We start from the raw sequence: 18,157 nt of genomic DNA on the forward strand, positions 1-18,157 counted from the left end.
TACAATTCTTGAAACATTTATTAAGTGCCTGCTTAGTAAAAGACCCAGTGCTAGGTGCTAGGGATACAAAGATGATACAAAAATAGTCATACATTAACATAAATTAAAAAATAGAAAAATAAGGCAATAATCTTGAACATTTCCATTTTTTATAATTAGCTATGGAGATTTTTGGCTGTTAGGTAGCACAGTGGATAGAGTGCTGAGCCTGGAATCAGGAAGTCTCATGTTCCTGAGTTCAAATCTGGCTTCAGATACTAGCTGTGCGACCTTGGGTGAGTCACTTTACCCTGTTTGCCTCAGTTTCCTCATCTGTAAAATGAGTTGGAGAGGGAAATGGCAAACCACTCCAATATTTTTACCAAGAAAACCCCAAGTGGGGTCATAGAGAGTTGGGCATGACAGAAATGACTGAACAACAACAAAATAGAAATTTCCCAAAGCATTTTCAATTGTAAAAACAGGATTGTTTATTCGAAGGAAAAAAAAAGTGCCTTTTGCCCCTCCCCACTCATGTTTCCCCCTTCTGGCAATGTTAAATGCTTTTTGTCATTTAAAAGGATATTTATTTTCTTAAAATATACTATGTACACATATAATAAAGGATATCAATTGACTGTTAATAGTCATTATATCAAGGAAATAAAGGCATAGAATTATGTATTTAAAATAGAAAGTTAATCCTGTTAGCTTGAAAATTGTTCCTATATAAGATAAAATGATTGAACATCACATTTTTTCTTGTTTTCCATATATTGCTTCTCTTTAGACTTCAGAGACCACATACAGCATTAAGAATATTAGAATCAAAGTAAAGTGATGTAAATTGCTAGCCATGTTAACTTGAGCTCTTTTTAACTTATGTCTTCTAACTCATACCCCTTTTGCCCCCTTCAAATTTACACATAATATACCTTTGAAATCTATTTGACTCAGTGAAATTTAAAGTGTAATTTCTTTAAAAAAAAGTACCAATTTGTCCTCTTTCCAAATTAAAAAACATCAATATCATTGTCCTGGTTTGTTGCATATTTTTTTCTCTCTCTCTTTGAAATGAACTTTTATTGATAGTTTTTGTTTCAATAACAACTACATTTCCCTCTATATCCTTCCCTTCTCCCAGAGAACCATCCCTTATTACAAGGAAACTTTTTTTAAAGAAAAAGAAGAGAAAAAAATCAGCAAAAATGGTCAATACATTGAAAAAAAACATTGACATTACATACAATATCCCACACCTCTGCAAATGAGTGGGTGAGGTGTTTTATTTTTTCTTTGGGACTAACCTTTTCCTTTGTAATTTTGCAAGATTAATTTTGTCTTGTCATGGTTGTTCTTTTCTTTTACATGGTTGTAATCATTGTAAATACTGTTTTCTTGGTGCTTCTACTTCTTTTATTTTGTATTAGTTCATGTAAGTTGGTATTTCTCTGTTGCAATCATCTTTGTCTTCTCTTACCGAATGGTAATATTCCAGCATTCATGCATCATCATTTAATGATCATTCTTTAGTAGAGGAACATCTATTTTATTTCCCGTTCTTTATTATATCAATAAAAGTGCTGCTATAAATGTGTTAGTGTATATGGAGCCTTTCATTTTGTCAATGATCTCCTAGTGGTATAAACCTAATGGGGGAATTTCTGGGTCAAAGGGTTTGAACATCTTAGCTACTTTATTTATATAATACCAAATTACTCTGAAAAATGTTTATACTAATTCACAACTTCATAAAAAATGAATAAGCATGCCTGTATTTTGTGGAATGTTTTAAAATATGAAATTTTGATCACTTTTGGGTCAGATAAAAAAGTCAGGCACAAGGCATTTCTTCATTTAAACAAACACACCATTTGCCTTTGAATATATCCCAAAACAAATTCCAGCATAGTTAATTTTGAATCAGAACTCCAGGACAGAGGTTTATGGCATTAAAAACCCCTTTGCCACAAGGGTGAATTTATCACGTGACTCTGGTCTGTTTATTGGATGGGAATTATGGAGGTGAGAATAATTGTGCCAAATTCAGGGCTCAGACTTTGGGTATCTGGCATTGATATGCTTAATTCAGTGGGAAAATGTCCATTTGAATGGTGGATATCACCAGGTATCTCGAAACTGCAATGTCACTTTGAATGGAAAGGCAAGTAAAGAACTTGGGAATAAGGCCTGTAGAGTAGGCATATAGGGTGACCTGTGATACAAAACAATACTATACACTAAATCTGCCCCCCTCTTTTTTCCTTCTCACGTTCATTTGTCCCAAAAGGCTAACAAGCAAACATTATTCATTTTGTGCCTTAGGAAAAGAAGTAATTGGGTGAATACACTGAGAGATCTTGTGGTGAAAGTGAGGAGGCAGATAGATACGCTTCCATTTAGGAGACTGCTTTGAGATTCATGATAGTTTCCTAGTACCTCCTGTTAATGCACAGGAAATTGTGATAAATTTGTCCTATTAAAATCAACCTTGGGTGAAGGTCTATTTTAGATTTTAAAATGATATTTGATATTTGTCTAGTGCTGCAGTGTTTGCAAAATACTTCCCATATCAGAATCTCACAGTAACCCTGGAGGTGCTATTATTCTTCTTCTTTCACATACTGAGGAAACTGAGGCACAGGGAGGTTAAATGACTTATTCAGGGCTATACAACTAATCAGGGCTCAAAGCAGGATTTAAAATGCAGCTCCTTTGCATTCCATGATCAAGACTCCTTACACTATGCTATTGTGACTTGCTGGAAATTTTCAAAGAAGTTTGCAATTTTTCCATAGGCAGGGTCTGAACTTCAGATTTTAAAAGTAGTAGGTGCTTAATAAATGTTTATTGACTGAAAATAAGAAATCTACCTCATGGAAGAATACTTAGGGCTTTTCTAAGGAGTTGTTTAATTTCTTTTTCTGGATCTGCATCTTAGAGAGCACAGGATTTCATGCTGAAGGTCACCATCATATCCTGGGTTGCATCCATTAAAACCAAATGGTGTCTGGACTAGGGTTACTACTTGGAGAGTAAGTTTAATGGAAACCCTTGTAAGAGGGAATAGGGCTTTCAAAGAATGTTTGGGGCCTCAGTGAATGCCCTGCCATATGAATCAAGGTAGCTGAGGCTCTTGCTTTGGTGTAGAGATACTAAGATCCTGACCACTAGTGATCAAGAAATATTTCTAGAGCCCTTTGGAGCACATGGAAAGAATTATGACCACTGCAGATTAGTCCTGAGATAGGTGGCTATGTTTTGCTCTCCAGCTGTTCTTTATTCACAAAAGTGTTTTAATCAGGGGGCAAGATGCCATATGTTGGAGGGTCTGACTAGTACCCAGACATTCTTAAAAAATAAATTATATGTGTGTGTGTGTTTGTGTGTGTGTGTGTGTGTGTTTGTTGAATGAATGAGCTGTCAGGAAACTCTAGAATTAGAATTCCTTCAGGCAGAAAATAACTGTAATATATTGTTTAGAAGATGCCATGTTTGGGACTAAGTCATTATTTTGTCATCTGGAATGTAGCCTCTCCTGAGCCATGAGGCAAGTAACTTTATTCAGCTTCTTTTACCCACATGATTTGTTTGGTTCCTGCATTTGAATTTTATCAAGGTTCCCTATAAGACTGGCAAGATTCCTGTGAAAAGAACTTGCTATATTTTAGATGGGAAGTATTTGTTTTTGGCTTGGCAATTTTTTTCTTTCCTTTTAAACATCAGAGAAACTCAAAGGCATCTCTGACCTATGTTTCTTCAGACTTTCCTTCTGTCAAAACAGATCCCACTTTTCCCTTATTTGGTGTAATGGTCCATGAGGGGCTTGGTCATTCACTTACTACTGTGAGATGGGAAGTGAGCTTAGCAAGAACCCCAAGGGACAAATAAAATAAAGGAGAGCAACAGCCTTTTAAATTGGCTGGCTTATGTAGTTAATTTGAATATCAGCCTAGGGAATATTTTTAAGATGCCACTGCCTGAGCCTCACTGAGAGTGTATACAGTGACATTTCCATCTCACATAACTGCCTTTTTACCAACTAATCTGTCAATGAAAAGACGAATGAGATCTTTAGGTTGGCTCACAGCTTATGACTTTCTGAGAAAAAAGAGCACATGCTATTCCAGAAGGGAGGCAGGTCATGAGATCATAAATTTAGAACTGTAAGGGAACACAGAGGTCATCTGGTCGAACAGTCTCATCTTACATATGAGAAAACTAAGGCCTTAGAAAGCATATTAATTCATTCACGCTTGTGTCATCTTGCAGAGGAAATATTGTTGCAATGAAACAAGTTACTCTTTGACTACCTAATCCTAAACATTGTGCCAATGCACAATGCAATCAATTGTCCTGGTGTGCAATTGTCCTTAGACATTCAAAAGCCACCATTCTCAAGTTGACCCCATGAATGCCAAATTCTTTAATTTTTCTCCCCAGGCAAGTAACCTTTGATGGTTTGTTGTGGAATGGAGATAACCCTGGGCTCTTAAAGGCTGTATCAGCAAAGTACATACTGGAAGTGCTCTGAGTATATGCCCAGTAATAGACTGTATATTTTCAATAATGGAGAGAATATCAACATTAAATTATAAAAAATCTCCACTGGAGGGAAAATCTGGCAGGTTAAATTCACCTTTGATGATAAGAACTGGTTGGCTAGTAAAATTTTGAAAATAATCAGAGAACCTGGGTTTGAATCCTGTTTCAGTCCCTTTTGCCTGTGTGAATTTGGGCAAGTTCTTTAATCTCTCTGGGTCTTAACTTCCTCATCTGTAAAATGAAAGTGTTGGACTGGATGGCTCTAAAGTCCCTTTAAGCTCTAAGTTTCTATCTATCTATCTATCTATCTATCTATCTATCTATCTATCTATCTGTCTGTCTGTCTGTCTATCTATCATCTATCTATCTATCTATCTATCTATCTATCTATCTATCTATCCATCATCTATTTTTTTTTACAAAGCTTCAGTAAACTAATACTTCCTGCTTGGGGAGAATTCTCTTCCTATCAAAAGAAGAATCATTTAGAGTATATGGCATATGGCAGTTTGATGAGGTGTTGACCCTTAGACCTGGTGCTCAGTCACTCTTTCTCTGATAATACTACCTCATGTCCCATATAAGAAATTCCCTAGAGTTACTTCTTTGACCTTTGCTCAGCACAGTACTGACCTTCCATGCAAGAATGGTTGAGAAAACTGTGGCTAAAAATAAAACTAAATGGCTCCAGCTTGAGCATTAACTCTGTCTTGAGTCATCATCAAATTCAAAATCATACAGTACAGACTTGCCAGAGTAGAACCTGATTAAAAGAAAAAAAAAAGGTTTAATTTTGACATAACTGCCTCTTTGAGAGACCAGAAAAGAAGAGACTAGAATTATCCATTCTAGTTTCATTGTGATTTGCTGCAGTGAAATTTTAAAACTAGAAAGCTAGAGCATACTTAAGTCCCAGTTAATTCACCAGTGAGCAAGAATCTCCTTGGCAAATTTCTCAAAGAAATTTCCCCCAAATAAGACTAGACAAACAGCTAAAGATGGAAATGACACTAGACAAAGCTCATGCTTTCATTGCATTTCTGGACCTTGTAAGCATTTATCAGGTACATATAATTATTACCCTCCCTGGAGATTTTGCACTTTGATATACATTTTTCATAAGGTTTGCCCACTCAGCTAATTTAACAAGAAAATATGTTCATGCAAAATAGATTTTTCCCAATGCATTCAAAAGTCACTATCCTCAGGTTGATCAAACTTGACACCCAAACTAGACACCCATGCCTAGTGAAGCTTTTAAATTACTTATTCATCCATCTATTCATTCATTCAACCAATTTTTAAGCCAGTGTGTTTGATCTGTATACTAACTTGTAATTTGTTTGGGAGTCAGGGGATTTAGTTCTGGCCACTAATTAGCTGTGTGGACTTGGCAAAGTCACCTAACCTCTCTAGGCCTCAGTCTCCTCATTTGTAGAATGAGGTAGTTGGATTAGAGATGGTCTTTACACATATATGGGCAATAAAGCACAATGAACCTGGTTTTGCCATTAATTAGGGGAACAAGTGATTGATTTTAAGGTGGAGGGATAAGTTCATGAAGCATTTTCAATTCAACTTGATTGAATTGAAATTTGATGGGGGAATTGGGTCATATAGACCTTTTAATTTCTTCTTTAGATTTAACAAGAGGCAGTGTGGTTTAAAAGAAATAGAATGATTTAAATCTTCATTTAAATCCTGGCCCTTCTACTTACAACCCCTATGACCTTGAGCCTTCCCTTATACTTGACCTCATTTTCCTCCTTTATAAAATGAAGTTTGGTCTTGTGAAGTAGGTGAGCTCTGAGGTACCTTCCAGTTCCAAATCCTATAACTGACTAATTATTTCTAAATGCTAAATTTCATTTCCAGGGTTAGAAAGAGTAAATGAATAAATATTTACACAACAAGCAAGTTAATCCCTATTGCCCAGCAGGTGGGTGCAAACCCAGCGAGAGGCATGGTGCGGCTGTGTATAAATCCTGAAAACTTTCTTCAGTGTAGCTACTGAATGTCACTCCCCCTTTGAATCACACCAGCGAATGTTAACTTTACACCATTTAGCAAGAAGCTAGTATGCAATACCATAGCAAAAACTGGCTGATAATATCTCATTTGTAACCCTGCTAAATGATTATTACTGCATGAATAAGATAAAATCAGTGGTCTCTATGGAATCATATTTTATAGATTTCTCGTTGCAAAAGCTCAAAGTATTTTGTTTCCTCTCACTATCAATGTTCTGCTTATAGATTTCCTATTTTTGCTCAATGAAAGTACATGTTAGAGAAGGGGTCAAGTAAGAAGGGATGGTAAAAAAAAAACTAAAGAAAGGAGGGATGGAAGAGGGAAAGGATAAGATGGAAGGGATGTGACAATAGTAGGTACTTCTACATATTCAGGGGGTAATATGCAATTTAGACCAACTTCCTAGGGAAATTCCAGAGGAACAAATGATCCTGTCCCCTGCAGTTTCTTTCTGTGCTTCTCATGTGATTTTATTCTAAGCCTACCTCTCTCTTCCTGTAGCTGCTTAATAGACAGATCTTCTTTTAATATCATTTGGGCCTGGCAGTGTTCAGAAATATAAATACTATCATCCTATGCCTGGGAACAGAACTTTTAAGAGAAAGTAAAAGATAAAATAAATAAAATAAAGACACTCCCTAGGCATTTCCAGGGTATCTGTAAAGTGGATTAATAAATTCTTACTGTTTCTAATTAAGAGCATAGCAGTAACTTGTTCTAGTGTAAAAAAAAAAAACTGGTTCTAGGGAGGAGTCTTAGAGAAAAGGTTGACTTAATTTAATTCCCCAGTATTACTGTCAATTTTTTATTCCACTAGGTATAAGTTTTCTATCTGAGTCTATAACTTGAGTGAAAAACAATTTCTGAATATGGTACCAAGAAATCTCCTGAAAAGTTATCTGTGATGATGAATATAGGGAGAAAGGAGAACCAGTAATGAGAAAATGCATGTCACCCTAGGTAACCTGTACTGAGGAAAACCACTGACATAAAATAGTGTGCACTATGCAGTAACCAGGAGAAGCTATTGCAAGTTAGGCAATTAGTAGGAAGTGATAAAATCCTTCCAGTCAAACATGGTTGATCTTTAGAGACTTTCTGAGGCTTGTTGTTCAGCAGTCCTGGGAAAGGTCTCCCACATGGGCAGAGCAGATAGATAACCTTGGGGCATAATTTCAGATAGATGGGAATGTCTTGCTGATCCAACAAGTAACTCATCTCCATGCTAGTGGGTGTTTGAAATTCTGCCATGGGAACTTTTTCACCATGTAGCTTCAGGATGTATTTGCCTAACAAAAATGTAACTATAATTTTATGTTTAGGGACTGGCAGCATGAAACTGTGCCCTCAAATTATCTTTGTAATTCATGATATGAATATATGTACATATATGTATATACATACATGTACATACATATATATGTATATACATATACATATATATATATACACGTACATATATATGTGAAAAATTTAAGACAAACCAGTTTGAGTGGGAAGGGGAACTAGTTGCTAACTATAATGGCTCCCAGATCGGTGTTATTTATCTAGTGGCTCTTTATTTTAAATAATTATTCTAGGGAACTAGTGGCTACATTCAGTTGATTCTCAAGGAGTGTGTTTGTTAAATTTTTTGCACCATCTAAATTTGGAGCAAAGTCATGGTTGCTCTGTCCTACTTAATGGCTCTGCAGCCTATTACAGTACAACAGCTCAGGGAGGATGTGCAATATCTGGTAGGGTTTTGTGTAGGTACTTAAGAAGTGCTTGTTGAATTTAATTGCATTAAATCAGACCTTTCTGCTTCAGGGTGAAGATTTTCAATTTTTTTCTTGGAAGCAGGTTTTCACAAGTGGAAGGATAAAAAGGTGCCACTTGGGCAGGAGAGAATGGAGACTGAGAGGACTAATTCTGCCCACTTCCAGATATTTCTTGGAACTGTCCCATTGCTCCAATTCGGGTGAGAAAACAGACATCTTTCGGATCCATGAATCACTTCAGGCAAGGCTCTAAGCCTCTCCAAGTCTCATTTTCCTCTTCTGTAAAATGAAGATGATCTCTGGGAAACCTCATAGCTCTAAAATTCCATCATCAATAGGCTGTGATGCTTAAACACTCTGACAATCAGGCTACCCATAGACCCCATTATACCTTGATGCATATATGAGGACTTCTAACAAAAATAAGGATGAATTTTTCTTTTTGGTTGAAGTCTGTAAAAATTCCCATGGCTTTCTCTCTTGGTCAGCCTTGGTAAGCATGGCTCTGTCTAGATATTTTGATAGAGTCTCAAAGTTTTCTTTGGTTTCTTATATTTGGCATGAGATTGGAGGTAAATATTGGCTCTGAAATCTTTGGTGTGAACACTGAAAATATAAAATGTTAGTGAAACAGACTCTGTATAGGCTGATTTTGTGGGATAAATCAGGACAGAATAAGCTTCTTGAAATGTGGATCTGTGTAAGACAAATGTGGATAGGATAGAAGTTCAAGGAAAAATTTGACTGGTAAATTTGTATATATTGTGAAAGGCATCTGTTAAAGCTGCCAAACTGTAACTGAATATGTCTCTAGGGTCTGATACAGAGTCTGGAGAAATTTCCCTATATTTCCACATTCACTGAAGGTGAAAGTATAAAGATGCATGATGCCTTTTATTTTGTTTTCAACATCATCAACAGCTGTCCTGACTATAATATTGGCTCAGTGCATATTTTTGGAGTATTGGACTTGAGGAATAAAAGAATATCCGGTTGATTAATGTGAAGTCTCATAGACTAGAGGAAGACCTTGGTTTGAAGTAAATTCTTGCTCTGGTCATGTACTCCCTCTAGGGGCATACAGGCATCTCAAGGTGAAGTGGCGTCCTCACTCCCATAGGCTTTTGGAACAGTATCTCAAATAATCTCATGCAATGGTGCAACAGCTGTGGCAACACCTGGAACAGTGCTGCTTCTTCTTTTTGGGGTGAAAAATGGTGAGTATTGCTTCATCAAAAACTGTTTTCAGGCCTTTCTGTGTCAGGGCAGAGCATTCCAAGTAGCACTGTGCTCCAATCTGAAACATAAAGGAGAAAAAAGAGAAGACATGAAATCCCACCAAAAGTGAACTTATGGAGAGAGCTGGATTTGGTAATCGCTGCCTTTGGATAATATCCTTTGGCTCTCTGTCCCAACTATTGGTTCACACGGAAGGGGCTGGGGATAAATAGACTTGGTTTTTTATTTTTATTCTTTGGAGTTTTGAAGGCATTTTTTTGTGTGCCAAAAAGGACCCCTTTAGCTTGTTATTTTCTGAGCCCCAAGTACTGTGGAAACTGGATATCCAGGAACATGTCTCCTACATCTTTAAGTATATAAAAGTATATAAAAATTAAGATGCCAAATCAGGAACAATGAACACAAAGCCAGTGAGGGATTACTTAACTAGTTACTTAAATAACCAGGGTCACATAACATGAAAGTAATAATAAAAATAATAATTATAATAGATAATATATAGCCTATATGTACATATACATATAACAAATATTGTGGAACTAAGAGCATTGTGTCAATTGTTGTTCAGTTATGTCTGACTTTTCACCCTATACATCAAGGGGTTTTCTTGGCAAAGATACTATAGTGGTTTGCCATTTCCTTCTCCAGTGGATTAAGGCAAACAGAGATTAAGTGACTTGCTTAGGGTCACAAAGCTAAGTGTCTGAGTTTGGATTTCAGCTTGGGTCTTCCTGACTCCAGTCAGGTCCTATTTTGCTGAACCATCTAGCTACCTCAAATATAGCACTAAAGGGGTCTAAAATAAGTATGATGTGAGGTCTGAGTGGCAAAGTCATTACCAATGGGGGGATTTATTGAAGACTTCATGGAGAGGAGTGTCATTTTAGTTGGGCTTTAAAGGGTGGGTAATGTTCAACAAATGAAGAGAGAGAGGCCATTGGAGATCTGGGAAATAAGGTGAAGGCTTATAGGAAGGAGAGTACAATGCTTATCTGAATGGCAGAGAGGAGCTTTGATGAAAGCTTGGAGTGCCTGGAGGAAAGTAATAATGAGGTATTAGGATGTAGTAGGGTGGTACCAGATTGTGGAAGACCTTGAATACCAGGAAAAGAAATTTTGACTTTACTTAGTAGGTATAAGGGAGCCACAAATAATTTCTGACAATAGTAATGGCATGATCAGATCTATGTAAAAAGAAGATTAATCTGGCAATGATATAAAAGTTGAATTATAGAAGGGGAGAGAAAGTGAGAAGACATGCTGGCAAACTATTGCAATAATACAAGCAGGTAGGAATGAGGGCCTGTATTAGGGTAACAGCAATAGGAAAAGAGAGAAAGGTATAGGGGCGGCCAGGTAGCACAGCGAGTAAGAGCACCGGCTCCAGTGTCAGAATGATTTGGAGATCGAATCCCGGGCTCAGACACTCAGCACCACACCCAGAAATAACTGGCCGTGTAACCTTCAGCAAGTTACTTAACCCCAATTGCTTAAAAAAAAAAAGAGAGAGAGAAAGGTATAGATTGGATGTATAGATAGGAGGCAGCTAGGTGGCTCAGTGGATAGAGTTCTGGGCCTGGAGTCAGCAAGATAAATCTTCTTGAGTTCAAATCTGGCATCAGACATTTACTAGCTATGTGACCCTGTGCAAGTCACTTAACCCTGTGTGTCTTAATCCATTGGAGAAGGAAATGGCAAACCACTCCAATATCTTTGCCAAGAAAACCCCATGGACTGTATGGTCTATGGGGTTATGAAGAGTTGCAACTGAATCGAGTGAACAACAAACAATAAAAACATAGATAAGAGAGATGTGAAATAAAATCAATAGGTAACTGGTTGGATATAGGAAGCGATGGAGAGGAAAGTGTCAATAAAGGCACCAAAGTTTTGAGCAGAGGAGATAGATGAATGGTGGTACTACTGACAGAAGTAGTAAGTCAGAAGGAAAGGAAGGTATAAGAAAAAGATAAGTTCACTTTTGGACATGCTTCAAGTTTAAGGCTTGGTAGGAGGGGTGGAGATGCTACTCTGTGTCTCAGAAGAGTTTACGAACAGATGACTAGATTGGGCAGTCATCTGCAACAAGTGGTTGTTGAAGCTATGGAATAATGAGATGGTTAACTTAATTGAGAGCATTTGGCTATTAAATACATGAATGAAGAAACATCTAAGTGCCTCCTATGTGCCGTGTACCATACTAGGCACTGGGGACAAACATATAAAAGGGTGACAGTCTTTGGCTTAGAGAGCTTACAATTTAATAGGGGATACAAAACAGAGTTTATTAAAATTAGACTTTGGGGAATAAATCACATTAAATGAGAGGGAAGATGGTATTGATAATTTTCTGTAATTTTATAAAAGGTACCCTAAATTTAGTAGCTGTGAAAAAATGTTGCTTCATGATAGAAAAATAGCAAGGGAAAAGATATTAGATGTTAAAGGTTAGGGATATTTTAAAAATGACTTTCATTTTTTCACTGTTTGGTCTTTGCAATGGCACATAGCTACTTTGTAATTAAAGAACACAGTTGGATACAAGAGAGATAAAAGGTGGAGATATAAATTCCCTAATTATGTCATAAAATATGCTATCCATTTGTTTCTGGATTTTGCCCAAGTTTATTTTGATTTTTATCAAATCTTGAAAGCATGATAATCTAATTAACATTTCAATCTAATGACTATTTGCCATTTAGCCACTCCCAATAGTCATCTTGGAAAATACAAAAAGCTATTTCTAATTATTTTATGGTTAGTGTGTCTAACTAGTTGCAATAAATTCTATCAGTCATTAAAAACTTTCAAGTTGCTGTGATTTCAGAAATTATATGGGGTGCATAAAATCATTTGAAGACTCTGTGGATTTAGAAATCTATCATTTAGGGAGTTTGGTGCTATGAAATCAGGTCAACAAGTACTTATTAAGGATCTACTATCGACCAAACACTGTGGACATAAAGAAAGGCAAACAGTCCCTGCTGACAGTCTAATTAGGGAGACAACATGTAAAGAGTTATGTATAAACAAGATATAGATAGGATAAATTGGAGATGATCTTGGAGGGATTATCGAGGACAAAGAAAGTTTTCTTTCAAAAGGTGGGACTTTAACTGAGGTTTCAAGGAAGCCAGGGAAGCCAGGAGGGTGAGGACAGGCATGGTGGACAGCTTGTGAAAATACCCAGAGTCAGGAAATGGAAAGTCTTGTGAGACATGTAGGAAAAAGGCTTGTGTCTCTGATGCAATGTTACTATGTGGAGAAGAATAAGATAAAAGAAGGCTAGAAAGGTAAGAAGGAGTCAGATCATGAAGGGCTTTAGAAGCCAGACAGATTATTTTTTTTGGAGGGGGGGGGCAAGGCAATTGGGGTTAAATGACTTGCCCAAGGTCACACAACTAGTAAGTGTATAAAGTGTCTAAGGCTGGATTTGAACTCAGGGCCTCCTGATTCCAGGGTTGGTGCTTTATTCACTGCACCACTTAGCTGCTCCAGTCAATCAGAATTTTATATTGGATTCTGGAAATGTTTACCAGAAAACCTAGGTTCAAACCCTGCTTGTGACTCCTTGCTACCTAGGTGACCTTGGGCAAGTCTTTTACTATAACATGGTTATCCCTCAGTTTCCTCATCTGTAAAATGAGGGAGCAAGACTAGAGGAATGAAAATGTGCTTTAGGAAGATCAATTTGACATCTTAATGGAGGAGGGACTGGAGTGAGGAGATACTTCAGGCAGGGAGATCAATCAGGAGGCTATTGCAATAATCCAGGCTTGGGGACACTCCCTCTGACTCTTCTCTGAATTGTGACTTGCCATATCTTGCCTTGGTACAGTCTGGGAAAAGCCCAGGATTTCTGGGCTTCCAATTAAGTTGGAAGTGTAAGTGTGTGTAGGTATACTGTAGTGTATCATATAGAAGAATGAGGGTGAAATCCTCTGGAGTAGAAGCACCTTTCAGATGAAGGGTTTGTAACTTTTTTGAGTCATGGACCCCTTTGGCAGTCTGGTGAAGCCTTTAGATCCTTTCTCAGAGTAATGAATAAAATAAAATAAAATACATAGGCTTACCAAGGAAACCAATTATGTTAAAAATTAAAAAAAAACATCAAAAGTACAATAAATAAAAAATATTTCTTAAAAATGCAAGTTCAAAGACCCTGGGTTAAAAAACTGACACTAGATGGAAATATTAATAGATTCTTTGGACCATTCATCTAATAGGCTGGGCATCAGAAGTACTAGATCTGTGACCCTATTTTGCCATTATTTATGTGACCTGGGGTAAGACTCAACTCCTTCTTAGTTGAGCTATCAATAGAAAGACAATAAGAATACTAATCCTGTTTAAATCAAGGGCTAAAAGAAAACTAGTCATGGAGTCATAGGACCATAGAGCTGGAAGAGAGCTCAGAGGTCAGTTAGTCCAGGCCCCTCATTGTACACATGAGGAGACTGAGATCCAGAGAGGATGTAACTTGCCCAAGGTCACATACATAATAATAAACAGAAACAGAATTTGAGCTTAGGTTCCCTACCCTCCAAAGCCAGCACACATTCTATTAAACCTCAATGCCTTTCATGAGAAGACCCATGTTCTACTTTTAGTTCTTACACTGGCCCTCTGTGTGACCTTGAGTGAGCCACTTTATCTTTCTATTTCTTATTTTCCTTAACTATAACATGAGATGGTGTAGCAGCAAGCACCCCAAGTGTCCCCAGGGTGGCTGCCAATACAGGTTCTTGGATCTGCTTTAATAAAAGAAAGCAACTCAAAATGGGTTAACAAGCTTACTTTAATCAGTCAAACATATATCGTTTACCTAGTTCAGGGGAAAAAGGTCAGCACCCAGAACTTCAGAGTATACAGGCAGAATTATCAAGACAGAGAAACAGATCAAGTAGACAGTTTTCCAAACTGTCCAACCATTACATCCATACCAAATCAACATCTGGGTTTTTCAAAGCCGAGGGGGGGCTCTCAACAACGGCTTCCCAGAATCGCAGAACACTTCTCAAAGTGAGCCCCAAAACAAAGCTACACATCAGGGCTTATATAGCCTTCTCCTGGCTCAGAGAATGTAACAACCTTTTGGATCCACTGGCCAATCAAAAAGTATCTACTGAAAAACAAGCCTCCCACCCCAGGCTCCAGGTGCACTTTAGCCTAGGGACAGGGAAGATCTTCAAAATTTACATTCCCATTACAGATGGTTATATTAAAAATCTCTTAAGCTTACCTATAGACTAGATTACTTCTAGGCCCATGATTCTATAAATGAGGTTCTCCTGACAATAAATGGTATATACCGGGAAGATGCCAACAGAGAATGAGGATGAGAGGGAGAGAGCTGATGCAAGGGATATGGTAGCAATTAAAGTTGGCAAAAGGTGAAGGAAGTGTTGTTCATTCTTTGTTCTCAAAGAGGATCAATGACATTAGGAAGGTGATGTCTTGATTTCGATTTAAGTGCGGCAGGGCTGTGCAAAGTCATCAACCTCACTCTCTTCTCTAGAGTCACTGGGGTCCAGTGGAAAGACATAGGTCAAGATGACTAGTGATGGCCCCAGATGCAGTGGGAGACCTTGCTTTTTTGAGCTAAGGTCTTTTCCAGGTTTCTGTCTGAGTCAACACCCATTTAGTAATTAAAGGCTAGGTAAGAACTGAGGTAAGAGATAGAGTACTTTGCCTTCTCAAAATAATCAATCTGAAAGGGGAAGACTCTCAGAGTTTCTGGCCAGAGCAATGATAAGCACAATTCCTACAAAATCTGGTGGGAAGAGAAAAACACCAAAGGAATGACAGGAGGATAGAGCCATGAAAATCTGGATGTGTTGAAGTCACAAGGTTGGCTTTAGCCAGGAGAACAATGAGTGTCAATTGCAAATGAGAATCCTGAAGAGTGAAAATGGAAAGCAAGCTAACAATTTTGAAAAAAAACATTGAGAAAATGAAGGGAAAGAAAAAAGAATGGAAAGGCTAGAGAGGAAAACATAAAGAAGGCAAAGATCTGTATTTTGTCTGTTTTGTTGCCCACAAGTATTATGAAGGGAGAAGGAAGTTATACTAAGTAAAGCCATAAAGAAGGCAGAGGAGAGGAAAAAGTGACTTTGAAGGAAAAAGTCTGTGGTAACGATTCACTGTTCAAAGGACAAAGATAGGTTCTCTTTAAAAGATTATTCAGTGGGGACAAATTAAGTTAGGATGAATACAAGTATAATATTTATGGTAAATTCTGGGGAGCAAGATGAAACATGTTAACTGCCTACCAGCAGAAAATCTGAATTGATATGGAGCCTGTATTGAGGGGAAAAGAAAGGACTATTGGAACAATTCCTGACTTTTCCCTAGAGGGTGCCTATTCTGAATGAGTGATGAAAAAATGAATGAAAAAAAATTAAGCATTTACCATGTGTCAGGCACTTTGCTAAGTGCTGGGTATAAGATCTATCATCTATCTATCTATCTATCTATCTATCTATCTATCTATCTATCTATCTATCTATGTATCTATCTATGTATCTATCTATCTATGTATCTATCTATGTATCTATCTATCATCTATCTATCTATCTATCTATCTATCTATCTATGTATCTATGTATCTATGTATGTATGTATGTATGTATGTATGTATGTATGTATGTATCTATCTATCATCTATCATCTTCCCCCAGAATTTATTTGCTTTTAGTTTTCAACATACATTTCCACAAGATTTTGAGTTCCAAAAATTCTCCCCATCTCTCCCCTACCTCTCCCCCCCAAGGTGATAAGCATACTGAATACCCCTTCCCCCAGTCTGCTCTCTCTTCTAGCCCCCTTACCCCCATACCTTTACCCCTTACTTTCTTACAGGGCAAGATGGATTTCTGTACCACATTGCCTGTATATCTTATTTCCCAGTTGCATGTAAAAACAATTTTTTAACATTTGTTTTTAAAACTTGGAGTTTCAGTTTCTCTCCCTTCATCTCTCCTCCCCCCCCGCCCCCCCCCCCCCCGCCCCGAGAAGACAAGCATAAGACAAGGAAAGAAATAGTCCCTGCACTCAAGGAGTTTACATTCTAATAGGGAAAGACCAGATATACAGGGGAGGTATTTTGTTCTGGAGAGGTAGAAAAGAGGGTGGGGCAGAAATGTTGTGTAGGAAGTCAGGCAAATGGCGAGTTGGCCTGGTTTGATGGCTGGATGAGATGTGATATGGTCTGAAGAATAGGACTAGCTAGTTGACATAGTGAGCTAAGTGGTCTAGTTTGCACACACTCATCACCAATTAACTGGATTGGGCTCTAGGGTAGGAGATAATGAAACATATGAACAATTTCAATAAAGGCAACAGACAGGTTTGAGGCTTAGACAAGGAAAAATAAATATGAAGTAGAATTCTGAGAAGGAAAGAACAGATATTCTTTCATTAGGGGACAGAAAAAGATTATAGTTGTTATGGGGAAGCTGTAGATACGGCTCATCAAATCATTTGAGAGAGAGCAAAGAAAAGAAGAAGGTCGAAGAGAGAACTTTGGGGAATTTCTAATATAAAGCATGGGGAAAGCAGCCATCAAAAGAGACAAAGAAAGAATAGCTAGAGATCTGGGACATACCTGCAGAAAGCCAACAGAAGAGAAAGTATCACTAGAGAGAAGTGAAGGAGGATGAAGACAGAAAAAAAAAAAAGACCATTGGAACTGGTTGCTGTTGATTCCTAGAGAACATTCTTTTTTTTTTTTTTTTAATTAAGCAATCAGGGTTAAGTAACTTGCTCAAGGTTACATGGCCAGTTATTTCTGGGTGTGGTGCTGAGTATCTGAGCCCGGATTTGATCCAGGTCATCCTGACACTGGAGGCAGTGCTCTTACTCGCTGTGCTACCTGGCCTTAATAGAATGATATTGATGGAAACATGATTACAAAGGGTTGAGGAGAAAGTGGTTATGGCATTTCCAAAAATTTGATAGTAAAAAAGAATAAAAGGAGGGGACACTAAATCAAGTGGGTAGAAGGATCAAAGGAAGGCTTTAAAAAAAAAACTTGTAAAATGGGAGGCGCCCTTGGAATGGCAGTACATGCCAGCAGTCCCTATGGCCAAGGTTGTTGAGGATGTTGGATTGTCTACATTTGGGAATTCTGAGGGCTAAAGCTTATTGGGTGTTCATACTGTTTGGCACCAATACTCTTCATTCATACTCTATGGTCCCCAGCAGTGGAGGACTACCAGACTGCTTAGGGAAGGGTGAATTTGCCAATGTGGGAAAAATGGAGCAAGTTAAAATTTCCGTGCAGATTTGTATTGGGATCCAGCCCATAAGTGGCTGCTGCACTTCTAGCCTGGGTAAGAGGGACCTCATCTAAAACAAAACAAAATAAAGCAACACTAAACAAAATAAAATGAAGAGAACCAGTGTAGAGGGAGATAATAAAGAACAGAGAGAGAAGGTGGAGTGATGTGTTTGATAGAACAAAGATTTGGAGAAAAAGTAGAGGGAATAGATGGCAAAGAAATTTTCTTTTTCCTTCCTTCCTTCCTTCCTTCCTTCCTTCCTTCCTTCCTTCCTTTCTTCCTTCCTTCCTTCCTTCCTTCCTTCCTTCCTTCCTTCCTTCC

At 37.8% G+C, this 18,157-nt stretch overlaps 1 protein-coding gene across 1 annotated transcript in view; it reads right to left on the reverse strand.

Moving 5' to 3' along the window:
• The window catches only part of RHOJ (ras homolog family member J), a 164,207-nt gene continuing 146,050 nt past the window's right edge, over positions 1-18,157 (reverse strand). Inside the window, exon 5 of the mRNA XM_069092027.1 lies at positions 1-9,612. Within this exon, the coding sequence (XP_068948128.1) occupies positions 9,463-9,612 (150 nt within the window). The 3' untranslated portion in view covers positions 1-9,462. The remainder of the gene's footprint in view (positions 9,613-18,157) is intronic.

This window comes from Petaurus breviceps, unplaced genomic scaffold (assembly GCF_028583685.1).
Source record: "Petaurus breviceps papuanus isolate PSGF00001 unplaced genomic scaffold, PetGlider_PUasm1.0 189, whole genome shotgun sequence".
Classification (NCBI taxonomy): domain Eukaryota; kingdom Metazoa; phylum Chordata; class Mammalia; order Diprotodontia; family Petauridae; genus Petaurus; species Petaurus breviceps.